Here is a 16,690-nt window from a genome sequence, read left to right as displayed (position 1 = left end):
TGGGTCGTTAAAGTTGCATTTATATCTATGCTAATAAGGTTTGTCTCCAGTTTTTTATTATTTTTTTATAGGAGGGTTGGCATCTAATCAAATTTAGAGGAGGAACAAGTTGTAGGACGATCAAATTTAAAGCAAACCAAATAAATAAACGTTCAAAGGATAATTTCAACATGAGGACCAAGTTGTACGACGTCGTTTCACCTTGTGAGAGGAAATTTGTTAAACGTGTTCCCATGACCGTTTACTGCGTCTTAAAAACTGCAATAGCAAAAGAGAACAAAATTATCATCTGATCACATCTCCTTCAACACCATCAAAAGATTAAAAATTTTATCTCCAAAATAGCTTTTTTTTTTTCCCTAGTTTAAAAGTAGCATCATGTTCTTTCCTTCTCTCGACTCAATATTCCGGCAAGTCATGGCACGATGGCCTCAATTATTCCATACTCTAACATGGACAGTTCTGTTGACGTTAATGGTAAGCATAGCATCATTTCCTCCAGAGATGGCCTTTGAATCAGCAGTATCTCCATCATCATCGTTCTCGCGTTCCTTCAAGGCTGAAGGGCTTGTCAGGATTCCTTTAGACTTCCGAAGGGACAAAGTTTGCTTGCCTGCTTATATGGTGAAGAGGTCCAAGGTGGATTTCTTTGTGCCTACCGTCTTTGCAGGTCTTCTTGTTGCTGGTTCTGCTTGTTTGATTCGATCTCTGGGCTTGTGGGAGAGTGAGACAGGTTAATATATGTTTGCTGCTTCTCTTACAGGTTTCTCTGTGTCCTGAACAAATGTCAAAATTCATGTACTTAATAACGATCAGTTGATGTTTCTGTACTCCTGGATCATATTTTGTTTCATTTGCTGCATCTTTCTCACGTTCCCTAAACTTTTTTCAAGAATACCTTGATTATCATTGCTGGTTTGAATCGAATGGCTATGTGCCCATTTCGTGGGATTGGAGTCAGATTATCCCTAATATTTGCAATGAATTAAGAGGAGATACCGATATTTTAATCCTTTATTTTGGAAATTTGGATGTATGAATTCCAGGTAACAGAGTAAAACATGTTTTTTTTTTTTTGGTTAAGTAATTCCATTTGTTTTTCTATTACTTTGCATCATCCGCCTGAATATTGTTAAACGTGGATCTTGTGCTGCTTTTTTTTTTTTATTAAGATTAATATAAACAAAGAAGGCAACCTTAGAATCAATTGGGTCTATAGCTCAGTGGTAGAGCAATTGACTGCAGATCAATAGGTCACCGGTTCGAACCCGGTTGGGCCCTTATGTTTTATTTTTTTTCATTTCTTAGGTAGCCAAAATATCAATAAAAGTGGTCCTAACTCCTAACTGAGGTTAGGATTTTCTGAAATACGATGGCAGTAACAAACTCGTTCACAGCTTGCAGATATAAGCTTATGGAGGCCAATTTCCCAAATTTCCTTTTTTCCTTTGTGGAAAATCAAATTCACATTTACTATTATAATTAAAATGATATGGATTTTGAGTCTTGCGCTTAAGGGATGGATTTTCTTTCAAGATTAAAACCAAAACTCAAATATTGATTTTCCTAAGAGGCATATATCCTCCAGTCCCATAAGATTAAGAAAAAAAAAAATTGAAGTACAGTATGAACAAGGATATAAAAACAACGTTTGCTAGAAAATGGTCAAAAATGCAAAGGAGAAAGAGGAATAAAAACAGATGGCGTCGCCCGGACTCGAACCGGAGACCTTCAGTGTGTTAGACTGACGTGATAACCAACTACACCACGACACCTTACTGAAGGGTTTTTTGATACAGATATAAAAAGGAAAATATAACCGTTTCGCGTGAAATATACGTGTTAGTTATCGATTCTGGTCTTTGTCGCCTTTTTTTTTTCCTACCCTTTTTAATGCAAATCTCTTCTTTTTAGTTCTTCTCTTTGGCGGAAACCCTATCTCTAGTCTCCTTCCTCGATCTCTCTCCTTTTTCCTCTCTCTATTCCTCTTTCTAGGGTTTTTTTCCTTTGTTCTAACAAAATAATATTAAAAAAATGTCAAGTGCTTTAGAGATGTCGCTAGACGACCTCATCAAGCGCAACCGTAAATCCGGATCCGGAAATTCCCGCGGCCGGGGCCGTGGATCCGGACCGGGACCCGCTCGCCGCTTTCCTAATCGAGGAGCTAACCGCTCAGCACCGTATACCACAGCTAAGGTAAATAGCTAGGGGTTTAGATCTGATAATACTTTTGTATGTTTTATAATTAGATTTATTTTTTTCGTTTTCATTCGATTTTTTTATCAATTAAGTGCTTCTTTTTTTTGGTTCAGGCGCCGGAGACGACTTGGCAGCACGATATGTATTCGGATAAGGGAGCGGCGTTCCAAGGTCAAGCAGGTCGAGCCACCGCAATAGAAACCGGAACGAAGCTATACATCTCTAATTTAGATTATGGTGTTTCCAACGACGACATCAAGGTATTTTTTAAAAAAATTTTCCTCTATTTTCGTATTTAATTTTTAATATAAGATTTTCTCTTCTGTTTGTTATTACTTTATAGGTGATGTTGATTTGAAATTTTTGTTCTCCATTAATTTTTATGTGATTCCTCAGGGTTAACTCCTTCGGTTTTGATTTTTGGTGGAGTTAAAAAAATTGTTTAAATGTTCATAAACTTGAGATTAGTTGGGTTAAGAAAAGTCTCGTGATTTTCTGTTGAGATCATATTGTGTTGTTGTTAGGGTTTTCTTTGGTGTATCTTTCTAATGTTAATGTGTTTATGTACAGGAGTTATTTTCTGAGGTTGGTGACCTGAAACGATTTGCGGTCCATTATGACAGGAGCGGTAGATCGAAGGTATCTAATCGAGTTTGGCATTAACTGCTCCTTCCGATGAAATTCTTTGTATCGTGCTGTAGTTTAGAAAAAAAAAAAAATCTTTTTCTTAGGGAACAGCAGAAGTTGTCTTCTCTCGGCGAACAGATGCTATGGCTGCGGTCAAGAGATACAACAACGTTCAGCTTGATGGGAAGCCGATGAAAATCGAGATCGTGGGAACAAACGTTGCTACCCCTGCTGCACCTTCAGCTCCTAATGGTGCCTTTGCAAGTTCAAATGGAGCCCCTAGAGGGTATGCTTTATTAGTTATTCGTGACCCCTTGTTTTATTGAAATAGTTTAGATTCTATTATTTGTTATGCTGATGATTTTGAGATGTTATAGAGGGCTAAATAGTTTTGCCTATATTTTTCAGTTATGTTGAGTTTCTGAAAATTTCTAAAGCTGCATTAAATTTCATAAGATTCTTTTCTTAGGATTAATTCTCGGTTGAAATTTCTCATTAATTGTCAATTTTTTTGAAATTTCTAGTTTTTGGTAACAATAGTATGCTAGTTGGAGAAAATGATCGAATTGTGTGGTTTTGAGGGTCATTTTAAAAAATTCATTAACCATTCACTATGATACATGATTTAACAAGCATCTTGTATTTACTCTTGAGATGTTAGCACTGTCAATTAAAATCTACCATGTATTTCTTTTTTTATGTGTATAAGAGTGATTATCACTTCTTTCATGTCTATACAGTATTTCATTTTTTTTTAAATGTAGACATATATTATATGATATCACATTATCACTTAATGGGGCATTCAACAATTCATATTTGTGAGAACTTGTTAGCTTTTACCGTATAACTAATTGGTACCACACCAACATTTATGTTAGTGAGTCTGTGTGGAATATGTGTTCCATATCATTCTTTTCTCTTGTTAATCAACAGTTTTTGGTTACTGATAGACTTGACTCGCTAGTCTAATATTGTTATGGTTATTTTACAGTGGCCAAGGCAGGGGTGGAGGATTTGGTAGGCAACGTGGTGGTACTGGTGGTCGTGGCTTTGGAAGAGGCCGTGGACGGGGGAAGGGCCGTGGAGAAAAGGTTTCTGCAGAAGATCTTGATGCTGATCTAGAGAAGTATCATTCTGAAGCAATGCAGACAAATTGAAGCATTTCTCATGTTCTATTGGTTGGTTTTAAGTCTTTTCTACTGTGGACATTATGTGCTTGATCCTCGACTATTTTGTGTATCTCTACCAAAATCATACTCTTTAGAGGAACTAGTCATCAAGAGAACTATTACTATCTTGATTTATGGAGTTTGGGCTTTTACTGTTGATTGTTCCTTTGACTTGGGTATAAAGAATGTGGGTTAGTGGAAAGCTATCATTTTGTGATCTGCAATTATGCTTTTGGTTCCATTGAAACTGACTCGTCCCACAAGTCGGGAACGAAAGCGGAACTTTTTCTCTTGGTTTTCCATTTGCAAATGAAACTTTGGCTGCATGCTGTGGGAGGAGTAATCTTGCAATTGCCCAGAGCTGCATTGCCTTTTGGTTGCTCCTGCATTGTGAAACCAGGGAGACTGCAATGGAGGTAGATTTCTTTATGTTCTTTCTCATGTGGATTTTTTTATCTGATCAGAAATTTGTCCTTTTTCTTGTTGTTGATGCAATTGGTTTTCCTATTTAGGCTTTTAGGGTGGCTAAGTTACTTCACTCTATTATATTATTGCCAAGAGAATATTCTTTCCCCATTATATTTCAGGGCTGCTGATGTGGCTTACTGTAGTCAATTATTGTAGAATCTCTCCTTGTCAGTTCAATGAGTTGATTTCTTGTCAGAGAAAAACTGTTGACGGCTTAGTACAGTTGGCATATAGGAGCTTGCTCTGGAGCTTGTTTTCAAGTTGAAATGGTTATAGGAATCTGTTAAATACAGTAAGATTCGAAAGTTTGCACTTTCTTCAGATTCCATAGAAAGTGATTGAAGTCTCACTGTCTCAGCATATGCCTGCTTTTCTTTTTTGGGGTCAGCCAGAATGTGCAGATTTGCTCTTGAGCTCTTTGCTTGCAAAGGCATTGGTTCAGTGCAATATCCTTGCCTAACCCCCCAAAAGAGGTTTTCATGAAAAGCACTGGCTATCAGGTGTGGTTCGATATTGTGATTGAGGAACTCAAATAGTTTGAATGGTGTTAAAACCATTAGTGACTGGTTAGGGCATGAATATATAGTTGGTCAAGAGCTAAGATTGAAAATGGTGGCAACTTGCATGATGTTTTTTTCATTCCGTGAGCTGCTATGCTATTTCTTGGAGCAAATGGCTTTACTTCAACATGAAGCATCACTAGTTTCTCCTATTCAAGTTTAGGAAATTGAATTTTAGGGTAAGAGATCAACAATATGCAAAGATGCTAATTTGCTGTACTATTGGTTCTTCTCATGGTTGCCATCTCCATATGAATAATAACTTTGTAAGCTAGCCCCAACATCTGGACCATGAAGTTGGTGAGTGCTGGTTTCCTATTTTACTGATTTGCGTAGTTCTTGATCTATTGGTTTGTGTTGCTCTTGATTGACTTTCCCTTTTATGATTATTGAATGCTGGTCATTTTAGTTCGCATGCATGAGTAAGGAATTCTCTCTATTACCAAGTTAAAAATGCATCTCACCCATTAGCTAATATCTCGAGAGAATGTTCTGTTTATTCTTGGAGTTAATTTAAGTGGATGGATTTGAAACATAGGCGGAGGATGGTTGTGCTGCGATCTTTGATTTGCCCCTTGGCATTTTCGAGATTTGGGTTCTTCTGGTTAATGATTAGTCTTTCAATCTAGCTGGCTCCTGGTCAGATCAAGCGTGCAAATTTTGAGCCATGTGATGGGATGTTGAATGGATTCTTCATACTATATTATTATTATTATAATTTTAAACTTTGAGGTATGTTATCCATTCATTTCAATTTAATTTCCTTTAGTAAAGTATGTTGAAGACAAAATTCTGCATCTTCAACTTAATTTTTACAAGGGGTATATTTTGAAGAGTTATCCTTTTTTCCCAATAACTAGAACTAGTAATTAACTGAAATTTGTCTGTCTTTTTAAATAGTTAGTGACTACTGATTGTTGATGGTTGTATTAGCCTCATTGAAAGAGATTTTTATATGGACGTGACCTCTGCTTTAAAGTATCGTGCCTTGAGATGGAAATTTAATGACACACTATTGTTTATTAATAAAATAATAAGGTGTCCAAGATATGGAAAATTAATGACAAGTACTGTTTATTAATAAATAATTTTGAGCATTGTCTTGGTCATGTTTAATATATATGCAAGCTGGCTTTGTGTGGTTGGGCCTCTATATTCGTGAATTAAGCTTGGACTACCCAATGTACTCCCATGAATAGGTTACAGGTAGGTTGGCACTTAATATTTGAGATCTAAACCTGGGCATATGGACTGCCTATTACTTAACGTATTCTGGCCTATTATAGGTCTAAGCTTAGGCCAATCCTGTATTCTACTGCTAGTTGATGGCCTGCCAACCGAGATCTACGGTGATGACTTAAAATTATGCATAAGATAATAAAATGCTTTACATTACTATTAAATTTTTTAAAAACAAATTTCCGAATCACATTTCAAAAATATATTATCGTTTATAAATAAAATAATAGCTTTGATCCATATTAGCTTTGGTTATAAAAATTTAGAGCCCATTAAAACAGGCATTTCGGCTTACCTGGCGGTCAGGACAGGGTTTCTTATTTAAAATAAAAATCCGCTTGGTCTTCGAAATCTTTTGTTTATGCTCAATTATAGTTCAAAAAATATTAAAACAATTTTTTTATACAATAAAAATTATTCATATCAAGTTCAGGCTTCAAAACTCACATCCATGGATCGGTTGAGCCGCCCAAAACGTGGATAGGTTTAGCCTCAAAGAAAAAAAAAGTGTTCAAAGAAAACATATACTTGCTATAATACATGTAAACACAAAACATAAAATTCAAAGCAGAATTAATAGCACCTTCTTTGAAATTTGGACACACTGGTTAGGCCCTTTTTGGCTCTCTATGCTTCCCCCACCAAGAAAAGATCAACATCAACAGGGAATAGAACACAGCCTTTATGCAAGATACTACAAAGTTCCAACATGAAGATGGCCAGTACCAAGGATATAACAGTCTGAAGAACAAGCTTATAAGATGTCGAGGGTAACGTCCAACCTGCAAAATAATAATGACCAAAACCCCAAAAAGAGTTTTCTTTGCATCACTGACTCAACATAGACTTGCTAAGTAGGCAGATGACTAACAAAAATGTGAAACACCATATTTTCGATAGAAGTACCTCACTTACAGCAATCCATTCTAATCTACATGCATGTTTAGTACGATTATATTATGAATAATCATAGCGACATGCCAACATAAATGCAACTGATTGGAACTTAATATGGCGTAATTTTAAGCTTGAATAATTGCTATACTCTGTTTGATTGGTACTTTTACTTTTTGATATTTGTCTTTTGTTTTCAATTTATATTTTTTTCTACTTTTCGATTTTGCTATTGAAAAAAGGCAAAAATTAATGGATTAGTACCAGCCCCAAACGTCTATCAGGTAGCAGAGTATCTAGGGTTAACTAAGTCAGCAGCATCTAATAAACACATTATAGAACCCAAAATGCAACATGAAGAGCTATTATAGTTCATTTATGTCCACGGAGAGCGAGCCTTGCCAAATCATGAGGTTGCTTCCTTGTGACCTGAAGGTCATTCATTCAAGTCATGGAAGCCTTCCTCAGATCCTGCTCATACACTGGCCCACCCTCCTGACAAACTCTATTTCAGAAGAATGAAAAGAGATACTTGTTTTGTCTTCTTTCATAAAGAGTAGTCACTGGAAAGAGCAGTTAAAAGGGGTACTCACAGGAAAAAGGAAATCTAAGGCATCCCAAGCTGCATGACGGACAGCCCTTGTAGGATACATTGGACCACCAGGAGAGGTAAAGCTATATAAACAGGTCTTCAACCTTGTACTTGTGGCCATTCTCAGTTCCATGCCTATAGGAATTAAACATTGGTCATATACGAGTAGTTGAATATCCCCTAACCCTAGAAGAGGTTGAGAGTAATACCCTGGAGAACTTTAATCTGCGAAAGATAATGCAGTAGGACTGGCTCCACCTTTAATTTTTGAAGCTGGCCAAACAAAATTTTCCCAAATGTGAATAATACTGATTGTTGCAACAGCATTTCATTAAGGTGGTAACAATAAACAAGATCATTAGTACGTATACTATATAATCATGGAAATATAAATTTACCTGGTCGGATAGTTCAATAACAAGTATATCTGCTGGTCCACCAATCAGGAAAGCATTTGGAAAAGCAGGACACTGCTTTAAGAAGCTTTCAAGTTTTTCAACTGCACAGGATAAAACATCATAAAAGGGATATCAATATATGCAAACTGTAATTCAAAACCAAGGTCCCAACAAAAAAAATCCAACCTGAGTTGTAAAAGAATATGAACCTTGAAAGTAAAAGGTAAAGATCTCGCTGGACCTGAGAATTACAAATTCGAGAATCAGTATTTCAAATATAAATGCCACTAAGGAATCTTGATGAGAAAAGGGTAACTATACAAAGATCCTGAACTTGACATTATCTTCTTTCAAATATACCATGAGAGCAGGATTACACATGCTAGATAATATGCAGGCATGTAAAAATCGACATAACACAAAAATATCTGACCTGTACTGGAATTTTATTTAACCGTGTCAGCTCCAATGCAACTTCGTCAAGGAGATACTGAGTCAATATAAGAAAAGTGCCAATAAAGGGATTCTCCAAAATAAAAACAAACATGCATTTCAAATGGCTGTATGTTTCTTTTAAGTTGTACCTGAAAGAGAGACTGGAAACGCCTTGTATTTGATTGTATATCCATCCTGCATATAAGCACAAAATTAATAGAAGTTATAAGACTTGTAACATTATCAGGGCATGAGTTATGCTACTTTTTTCAACAAGCATGACCATCATAGGCAATACGGTTATCCAACTTCAAAAGCTATTGGCATTAGGCAACCTAACAAAATCCCCACTCAAGCATTACCAATTTTTCATACCAGAAAACATTTGTTGCACCCTGAACAAGCGCAGAGGAATAACGAAGTAGTACATCTGCATTATCCGGTTGAACTTCAAATAACTGCAGATAAAACACAAAGCATCTACTGTCAATGTAAAGAACTCCATGGAAAAAGAATCAAAAAGATCATTCACAGACTAAAACAACATTTGTTCAGTCTCTAAGCAAAGATATCTTAATTAGAATATCTAGCAGAAGCAATCAATATCTACTACCTAGCACCGTTGGATACGATATATACAAAGATGCCATAACTAGGTCTTTTGCAGTTATTTTGATCCAAAGAACCTTTAATATCTACAGTTCTATATTAGGAATACATCAAATCCCCAATGGCACTTAGAGACTGTAACAAGGAACTATGACCAGGAACTATGTATAAGTAGGGAAAAACAGTAAGAACTAAACTATGTACAAGTTAATGTAGATTTTTCACGACAAAAAAACCAACTTGTCACTTCTGTTTTTTTTTTTTTTTACTCTGTCCAGTTTGGAAAACTCCAAATTACTACCAGGCAGGGCCACCAAACATCCACACAATTGATAGCACCAAAAATAAACAGCAGCAACAAACAATAAATTATATTGACATTAAACTACCATCATACAAGCAGAGTAGTCTTCAAGAAATTTGGGTTCCATTCATTGAGCAATCAAGATGGAAAATCAGGAAAGCTAATCTGAACTCCATTTCCTTGTACCTTGATTAGAAATGATTCATATGAAGATGATTTTATCTAGAGAAAAACTCATCAAAAATGAATACTACAACTGCAGCAAGCCAAAAACCTCAAAAGAAGAGTTCCATAATGAAACGAAAAAGAACTACGAACTAATCATGAGCTTGCTTACCCATTTATGGAATAAAAGGGTGAAAATGTGAGATGCAAATGATTGGCTCCACAGTTGCACAATCAAATGAAGGATAGGCTTTCCACTCTCGGGCACTCGAGCATAATAATCAGCAAGAACATCATAAAAGCATAATCGACCATTAATACCGTACTCTGCAGGAGATATTGCATCTTCTTCTCTACTAAGAATTATATCTGTTTCCAATTTCAATACAAAACAATATGAGAAATCCTCAAAATCTTACATAACTAACAAATATATTACAATCGTGAGTAAATTACAGTATTCGAACGTTATAATCAAATAAAAAGGCACGAGAATTTGAACATTAACTATTTTAAGACTGATTTGAAGTAATTTAATAGTGAAAAAAGCCAAAAAAATCAAATAAAAAGAGTTGACAAAGTCTTTAGCTAACCTTTGGCTCGATCATCGACTTCCAAAGCTATATCCGCGAATAATTCTTGTAATAAGTTGCGTGTCTGAGATGAAGATGCTAATGCCTATTAACAAATTTGAATAAGCATCGATAAAAAAGGTCCTAATAGCAGAAAAAATTAAGCAATAAACTAATCAGAAAAAAATTATTTTATTACTTTGAACTAGTTATTCACGAAAATAATAAAAAATGAAAGGTTAATAAAAATAAAATATAATAAAAATATAAAATATTCAATCATGACATAAAATGTTAACCTTAAACCTAACATATTCCTTTTTTTAGAAAAAAAGAAAAGAAAAGAAAAGAAATTATGATAAGATTGATTTGAAAAAGAAAAAAAATTCTAAAACTAAAATCGTTTTGGTTTTCCTTTCATTATCTCGAGAAACAAACAGGGAAAAAAGAAAAAAGAGATAAGAGAAAACGAACCCGCTGAAGCTTTTTCTCGATTTCCTGTGAGAGCGCGTTGAGGTAAGCGGAGCTTTGAGGTCTTGGAGAAGCTTCTTGTTGCTGCATTTTTACGCTAAGATCTTGAAAGGAGAAGAATAAAAAGAAAATATATCATTTGAGAGAGGAATTTAGAATTATAATTTGAATTTGAATTTGATCCAAACAGAGAGCAATCGACAAACTCAAAAAAGTTTTGTCCGTCCCTGGTCTATTCTCTCCTGACAAAAGCTTCAGCGTCAAGGAATGAAAGTAGCTTTTGAAACTTTTACCCACACTATAAAAGCAGTGGATTTAATTTAATAATAAATTAAACGGTCATTTATTAATTAGTTGTTTAATAAGGACGGGAAATGGAAGCGAAGGCCGATCTGGCGTGGAAGAGAAGCAACATCGTGGTTGGGAAGGCGTCGGAGAGCCTTATTGTGGAAAACGCGGGTGGGAGAAAGGGACGGCGGTGAAAACGATTTTCATGCGCGTTTTGACATTTTCCACGTGTCTGTTTTCATTTTTGGAGGATGAGCAAGCAATAGCGGCATATTGTCAGATCACCCGCAGTTTAGATTGGAAACGATGTTTTGCTATTGGACCCTCTTTTTTCTCTTGCAAAAAAAACTGACCCTATTTAAAATGTGAAGGTGGTCAACAAATACCTGTCACAAAGTGCATTAAATTGTAATTAGATTAAACCATTTTGTTCCTTGTGAATTTTTAATTTTTTTCTGTTGCTTTTATGCATCTTTCCCACGTGCTCTCACATGTTTGTACTAGCTTTTCTAGAAAAAAAAATAATAATAAAAATAACAGACAACTAAAGCTGACGGTCGTTTTGCGATATCTTATGCCTTTGGATTTGATGTTTCATCGTAATGCCGTGATAACTATGAATCAAAGTTAAATTTAAACCATTTAAACACAATGTTCATTTATTCTTAAAAAAAAATCATGATTAGCAAAATAAAGAAAGTGATTATAATATTCAATATCAAGCCAACAACTGTGTAATTTGTTTATAGAATACTGCACCCATAATAACAAAGACTAAGGTTCAATCCCTAACAATAGCAAATGCAAAAAAATTTTCGATACCAAGAGAAAGAAAGTGATATAGTAGTATTAACTTTCTTGATGATAACGCCATGTGACTTAATTTCAAGAATTATGCGCCCCTTGATGCTTAAACAACAATACAATACTCTATTCTTCAATGATAATAACGTAGAAAGGGTGCAGATACAAATTGGCTGTCAGAACTGTGCATAATGCGTCTGCTTTATGCCCAGCACTTGTAATCTAATAACGATACCAACTTTAATATTTAATTGATGGTTCAATATCTCAAATGTTCGTAGCTTTATCTCACAAAGCTAACACAATCTGATTTCCCTACAAATTTACAGCTGAAAATTCGAGTGCGCCATGATAATGGACTGGATGAGCATGGTCTACGCCATAGTAAATCTCAGAAAATTTATTTCGCTCTCTACAACAAATAAAGAGCACACATATTTGAACTGACATGTGCTCAACATAGGTTATTAAATGAAGGTTTATTTGAAAATACAAGCCAAACGCATCAAGATATGATTGGGGGTTAGCACATAGCACGGGAGCCTGGGTAGGTTAGGACCCTACCTCTACAGATCATTAAAACTCAAAGTGAAAGCAGGGGAAAGAGTTTTATGTGATGGTAGGACACATAATCCAGGTACAAAGAAGATAAACTACACTTACCAACCCATTAGCATTCTTCTAACTCTATCTACAATCTGATTTCTAGCTACCATACTAGATAATTGGAATCTGCAGTTCTCATCCAAAAGAAATCTATAGACTTCCCATTCAAGACCTGAACTCGAATGTCTTCCAATTTCAGCCTACAAACCAAGAAAGCAAATGGTTACAAGTAGTTAAAACAATGATTTGGCTACTGCCTAGGATAAAATGATACAAGAAGTGCATCTGCAGATACAAATGGTGAATTAACCATTAGCCTTCTTGCTATAATATCTTTAGCTCAAAATAGCCATCCATGCTACCATATTAGTATTAAACGATGGAAATATAAATTCAATCTTCTAGTTTGAACTACCAAGCATTGCATCATTGTTCTCCTTCCATTATGTTATATTATTGCAAGCTCAGACAAGTTACAATCTATTAATGGGTTTCGAATGACTTTCTTTTAATTCAATGATTTCTTACCGAGAATATGCAAATCCCAAGAGCCTTTAGAGCTAGTGTAACATCGTAGAAAACCCGTGGTCTTCCCTTTCCAGATAACTCAACTGGATTAGCAACCAGTAGTTCAGTAACTGGCCCCTGGTTTGAAATGATGACACGCAATGGGTGAAGCATTTCAACCTTCAGACGAGAACATAACCCATTTTGCGTCTCAGGATCCACAATCTTTTTCCCACCCTTTTGCTGAATAAAGAGGTCTAAATCACGATAGCCGTTGGAATTTGGTGAGAACCGTCCATAAGCTATCTGGGAAAATAGAAACAAATAACATTTATCAACAAAGTGGAAATTTAGGCAAAATTCAAAGTGGAAGAAGGGAGGAGGAGATACATCAAATCAACCAGTTAGACATCAAACTTGTTTCAATCATGAGCACCTTCATTCTACAAGGGGCAATCCACTGGCTCAAGAAGACAAGCCAATGGAGAACCTTTGGAATCAGTTGTTTGATGACACTACATAGCATGACAATGATTCAATGGGATCCTTCAACTTTCTGGCCCTGGGCGACCTAATCTAAGGAAATATATAGAATTACCAGTTATCAAACCTAATAGTCACATTCTCTGATCAGAAAATATTTGTGTCGTTCACTTCATTTTGGGGAATGAAATGTTCTAAGGACAATTACCAAACAAGTATAGGTTAAATAACCTCAAATCATGTCATTATTGCAAAATAAGAACTTGGTAGGGAAACATCTTCAATCTGAGAGATGTAGGAACCATGCAACATAATCAAACAGGCAGACTTTAGTATCATACGACAGCAACTAATTTTATAAGATACTAGTAAAAAATTAACAGTTTTATCGGAAAGCAAAATACCTTGATATTGCAGTCTTTCAAAGTTCTCAACACATCATAGAAAAGACCTTTGTGATCAGCACAATGTATTTGAAGCAATGTATGAGCTGGCCTCAATGAATTGTCTACTACAACATTTGCTTTCTTCAATTTTATCATATCTGGGCTAAGAGCTTGTTGACGGGTGTCTTTATCTGATAGCTCAAAACGAAATAACTCCTCCGCTACAGCAGGAGAAAGAGATGAGATACCATGATGACATTCATACTCAGGACCTGCCAACTTGAGTTCACAACTGATACATGATTCACCCAACACAGCATTTAATTGTTTATATGTGTCATCCTGTCGTTCTTTGGTGTGTAAAAGCTCCCTGACAATGTTGTGACAAAATTGAGATTAATAACTAAACCATTTAGTACTTATTCCTTTGAGCAACCGGTTATGCTTATAATTGCTACAATTACATGGTTTCCAAAGAAACCTGGTTGACAAGTTCAAAACCCCCCAAATCTACAAATAACAGCTCAATCATCATTAGGCATTATGTACCATGTTATTTTCACTTTTCAATGAAGAGACATTATCAATAACCTATAAGTCAAAGGCAGTAATACAGGCATCAAGAACCGCATGTGTTCAGTTCACATAGTTTTTATTTTCCATGACAAGTAAGAGGCAACAGAGAGAGAAATACTACATAGAATAAGGCATTTAAGAAACTAATTACACAGAGAAAAATAAGCTAGGCAGAGAACAAAGCCATATAGAAAGATAAAACAAGATTATCAAAGTCAAATAAAACCAAAAGCTACATGACATGACATTCATTTCACTTTCATTAGAAGTTAAATAGCTTCAGGACGATGTGTAAGAGCTAGAGCCTAAGATATATCAACCTATCAAACAGAAACAAAGAACCGAAATTTCTCATAAATAATTAAAAAAAAGAGACCTGTAAGCAAAAGAAAACAGCAATTACATAGGCAAATATTTATCCAAAGAAAAAGCATTGCATACATCTCAAAATAGAATCTTACATGTTATCAGTTATAAAGAACAGGTCAAGGACTCTGCCATCGGGGGTTGTTGTAACTTTCACCTTTTGAATTGTGAACTCGAGCTCACAGAGAACCTGTGTGACATCTAAAGCAAGATACCAATCACATTAGAACCAACACGCATGAGAACACACACATTAACATAAATTGAGGCACATTTAATTGGAATCGTGATTACCATGTAACAATCCTTTCCGATCAAGGCGAAAGAACTTCAACAAGTAAACCGGAGAAGCCACAGAGTGCGAAGGTTGATCATTCAAGTAAAATGTCAGAGAACAAGATGGACATAAGGACTGAAGGCGGTTCTTCAAACTCGGCCACCTTACAAAAGGTGAGCTCGAATGAGGAACCACCCAAAACACCATATAGCACCATATTCCATCCGTTGAAACATCTATTATAAAAAATGTTCACCATTAAAACCTAGGTAATCTAGAAATTCCAGGTTTCAGTTTATGTCAAAGAAAAGTTCTAGAAGTAAATTAATTAAAAAGCATTCATAATTTTAATCAATGCAAATCTAATCACACAAATCCTATAATTTCAAATAGGAAGAAAGTAATTGCAGAAAAAATAGAAAGAGAATGCGAAAAATTATGAAAGAGGGAGCAAAGAATTCACCTCCCTTGGTGATGTAAAGACCGAAATCAAGAATTATACGGCAAATATCGCACGCCAGGCCATGCTTATCGGGACAATTAACCGTTATTTGATGAGGCTCTCCTGGCTTCTTTCCTTTATGGATCAAGACGGCGTCGTCGCTCGGCACCCCCATATCGGCAATAGAAAACTACTGGTGAAAATGCCAGAACTCGATTTGCTCAGCTCAAGGGCCTCTTCTCGTCGAAACGTGCCGATATCCGGTGGTCCAGCTTTGCTTTCTTTCGTCTTTTCAAATTCATCTAAAATCTGGAGAGAGAATGTATTTTCCTTTTCTACGGAGAATGGATTAAAAAAATAAAGGTGTGGATGGCAGTCAGCGAAGGAGTTAGCTGGGTTGGTCAAATCGGAGAGTGAAACGGACACCACGTCAGCAAAAGAGTGGGAGGCTCCATGACACGTGATGGTAGTTAAATGGGTGGGATTGTCCGATGAAACGAAGCACCAGGTTGTAACAGGTGTAGCATCTTCTAGCAGTGAAAATGTTACCGTCGCAGGCAGGCAAGGCTGATGTTACCTATTTTGACAAGGAATCAAAGGCACGAAGACAGAAAATTGAATCTAATATATACACAATTATTTTAAAATACAACAATAATACATAATAAGTAAATATATATGTTTTTCATATTTAATGCTAACATTTTTTTTAACTCCTACAGTATTCTGCATTTTAAAGTTGATTATCGATTGATTTCAAGAGCCTTTTTACCTCATTAATTATCTAAAACTTACATGTCATTTTCCTTCTAAGCTTTTATTTACAAATTCATACGCTATCTACATTGGAAAGGTTATAGTGCAGTTTGATTTAAACCATTACAAACTCATACATATATGTTAACGATTTATTTGCGCGCATTCAAGTATAAATTTTTTGGTCACAACTAATGTATACCATATACAAGGGCAGGCTTGTTCATCAAGACCCTGATGTTCTCCCTTAAAACCTTCCTGTGCCTCTTGGCTCCTCCCTCTCCTAGCCCCTTCCCTCACGTCCCTCTTCCTGACATTTTCTTCAAAAGCTTTTGATCTTCTTGGAAGGCAGACTTTTTGAAGTGAAGAATTAGAAAGGAAAAAAGTTGTGAATGGCGAAGCGATTGGAATTGTCGAGTTATTAATGGATGAAAGAATTTGGGGTTTCGGGTTTTGAAAAGTTTGGCAGGGGCTAATGTGAGTCGTAGGATCAT

General features: G+C 35.8%; 4 protein-coding genes and 2 non-coding genes across 8 annotated transcripts; 3 read left to right on the top strand and 3 right to left on the bottom strand.

Moving 5' to 3' along the window:
* The first annotated feature begins 262 nt into the window (after positions 1 to 262).
* On the top strand, positions 263 to 877 carry LOC149518329 (uncharacterized). The gene has a single exon (XM_089761769.1). It carries the CDS (start codon positions 379 to 381, stop codon positions 736 to 738), a length of 360 nt encoding a protein of 119 aa, XP_089617895.1. The 5' UTR covers positions 263 to 378; the 3' UTR covers positions 739 to 877.
* Positions 878 to 1,209: 332 nt separating this feature from the next.
* TRNAC-GCA (transfer RNA cysteine (anticodon GCA)) lies at positions 1,210 to 1,281 on the top strand. Its single transcript has one exon. It is a non-coding gene; the product is annotated as a tRNA-Cys (tRNA).
* A 420-nt stretch (positions 1,282 to 1,701) lies between these two features.
* TRNAV-AAC (transfer RNA valine (anticodon AAC)) lies at positions 1,702 to 1,775 on the bottom strand. The gene has a single exon. It is a non-coding gene; the product is annotated as a tRNA-Val (tRNA).
* An 89-nt stretch (positions 1,776 to 1,864) lies between these two features.
* LOC111284837 (THO complex subunit 4A-like) lies at positions 1,865 to 4,200 on the top strand. The gene is made up of 5 exons (XM_022873847.2): positions 1,865 to 2,196; positions 2,313 to 2,459; positions 2,770 to 2,838; positions 2,931 to 3,112; positions 3,821 to 4,200. Exons 1-5 carry the CDS (start codon positions 2,035 to 2,037, stop codon positions 3,984 to 3,986), a joined length of 726 nt encoding a protein of 241 aa, XP_022729582.1. The 5' UTR covers positions 1,865 to 2,034; the 3' UTR covers positions 3,987 to 4,200.
* A 2,440-nt stretch (positions 4,201 to 6,640) lies between these two features.
* Positions 6,641 to 11,348, bottom strand: LOC111284836 (uncharacterized). 2 transcript variants are annotated; one of them, XM_022873845.2, is made up of 11 exons: positions 10,709 to 11,348; positions 10,256 to 10,340; positions 9,835 to 10,031; positions 8,960 to 9,042; positions 8,734 to 8,779; positions 8,583 to 8,639; positions 8,336 to 8,390; positions 8,150 to 8,250; positions 7,961 to 8,024; positions 7,753 to 7,886; positions 6,641 to 7,047 (listed from the first exon to the last, which is right to left on the bottom strand). In XM_022873845.2, the coding sequence occupies exons 1-11, from the start codon at positions 10,793 to 10,795 to the stop codon at positions 6,874 to 6,876; spliced, it is 1,083 nt and encodes a 360-aa protein (XP_022729580.1). In that variant the 5' UTR covers positions 10,796 to 11,348; the 3' UTR covers positions 6,641 to 6,873. The 2 variants fall into 2 exon arrangements, with proteins under 2 accessions (XP_022729580.1, XP_022729581.1); XM_022873846.2 differs by lacking the exon at positions 8,583 to 8,639 and having other exon boundaries at positions 10,709 to 11,327.
* An 831-nt stretch (positions 11,349 to 12,179) lies between these two features.
* On the bottom strand, positions 12,180 to 16,560 carry LOC111284835 (ACT domain-containing protein ACR9-like). Of its 2 annotated transcripts, XM_089761768.1 has the most exons (7): positions 16,399 to 16,560; positions 15,462 to 16,017; positions 15,016 to 15,234; positions 14,817 to 14,922; positions 13,798 to 14,149; positions 12,932 to 13,216; positions 12,180 to 12,603 (listed from the first exon to the last, which is right to left on the bottom strand). In XM_089761768.1, exons 2-7 carry the CDS (start codon positions 15,613 to 15,615, stop codon positions 12,457 to 12,459), a joined length of 1,263 nt encoding a protein of 420 aa, XP_089617894.1. In that variant the 5' UTR covers positions 15,616 to 16,017; positions 16,399 to 16,560; the 3' UTR covers positions 12,180 to 12,456. The 2 variants fall into 2 exon arrangements, with proteins under 2 accessions (XP_089617894.1, XP_022729579.1); XM_022873844.2 differs by lacking the exon at positions 16,399 to 16,560 and having other exon boundaries at positions 15,462 to 16,074.
* Positions 16,561 to 16,690: the final 130 nt, after the last annotated feature.

The sequence above is a fragment of the Durio zibethinus genome, chromosome 6 (genome assembly GCF_047325235.1).
Source record: "Durio zibethinus cultivar Kanyao isolate XHJ-2024 chromosome 6, ASM4732523v1, whole genome shotgun sequence".
NCBI lineage: Eukaryota > Viridiplantae > Streptophyta > Magnoliopsida > Malvales > Malvaceae > Durio > Durio zibethinus.
The sequence above is the reverse complement of the archived record's forward strand: the minus strand, read 5'-3'. Positions and strand labels throughout refer to the sequence as shown.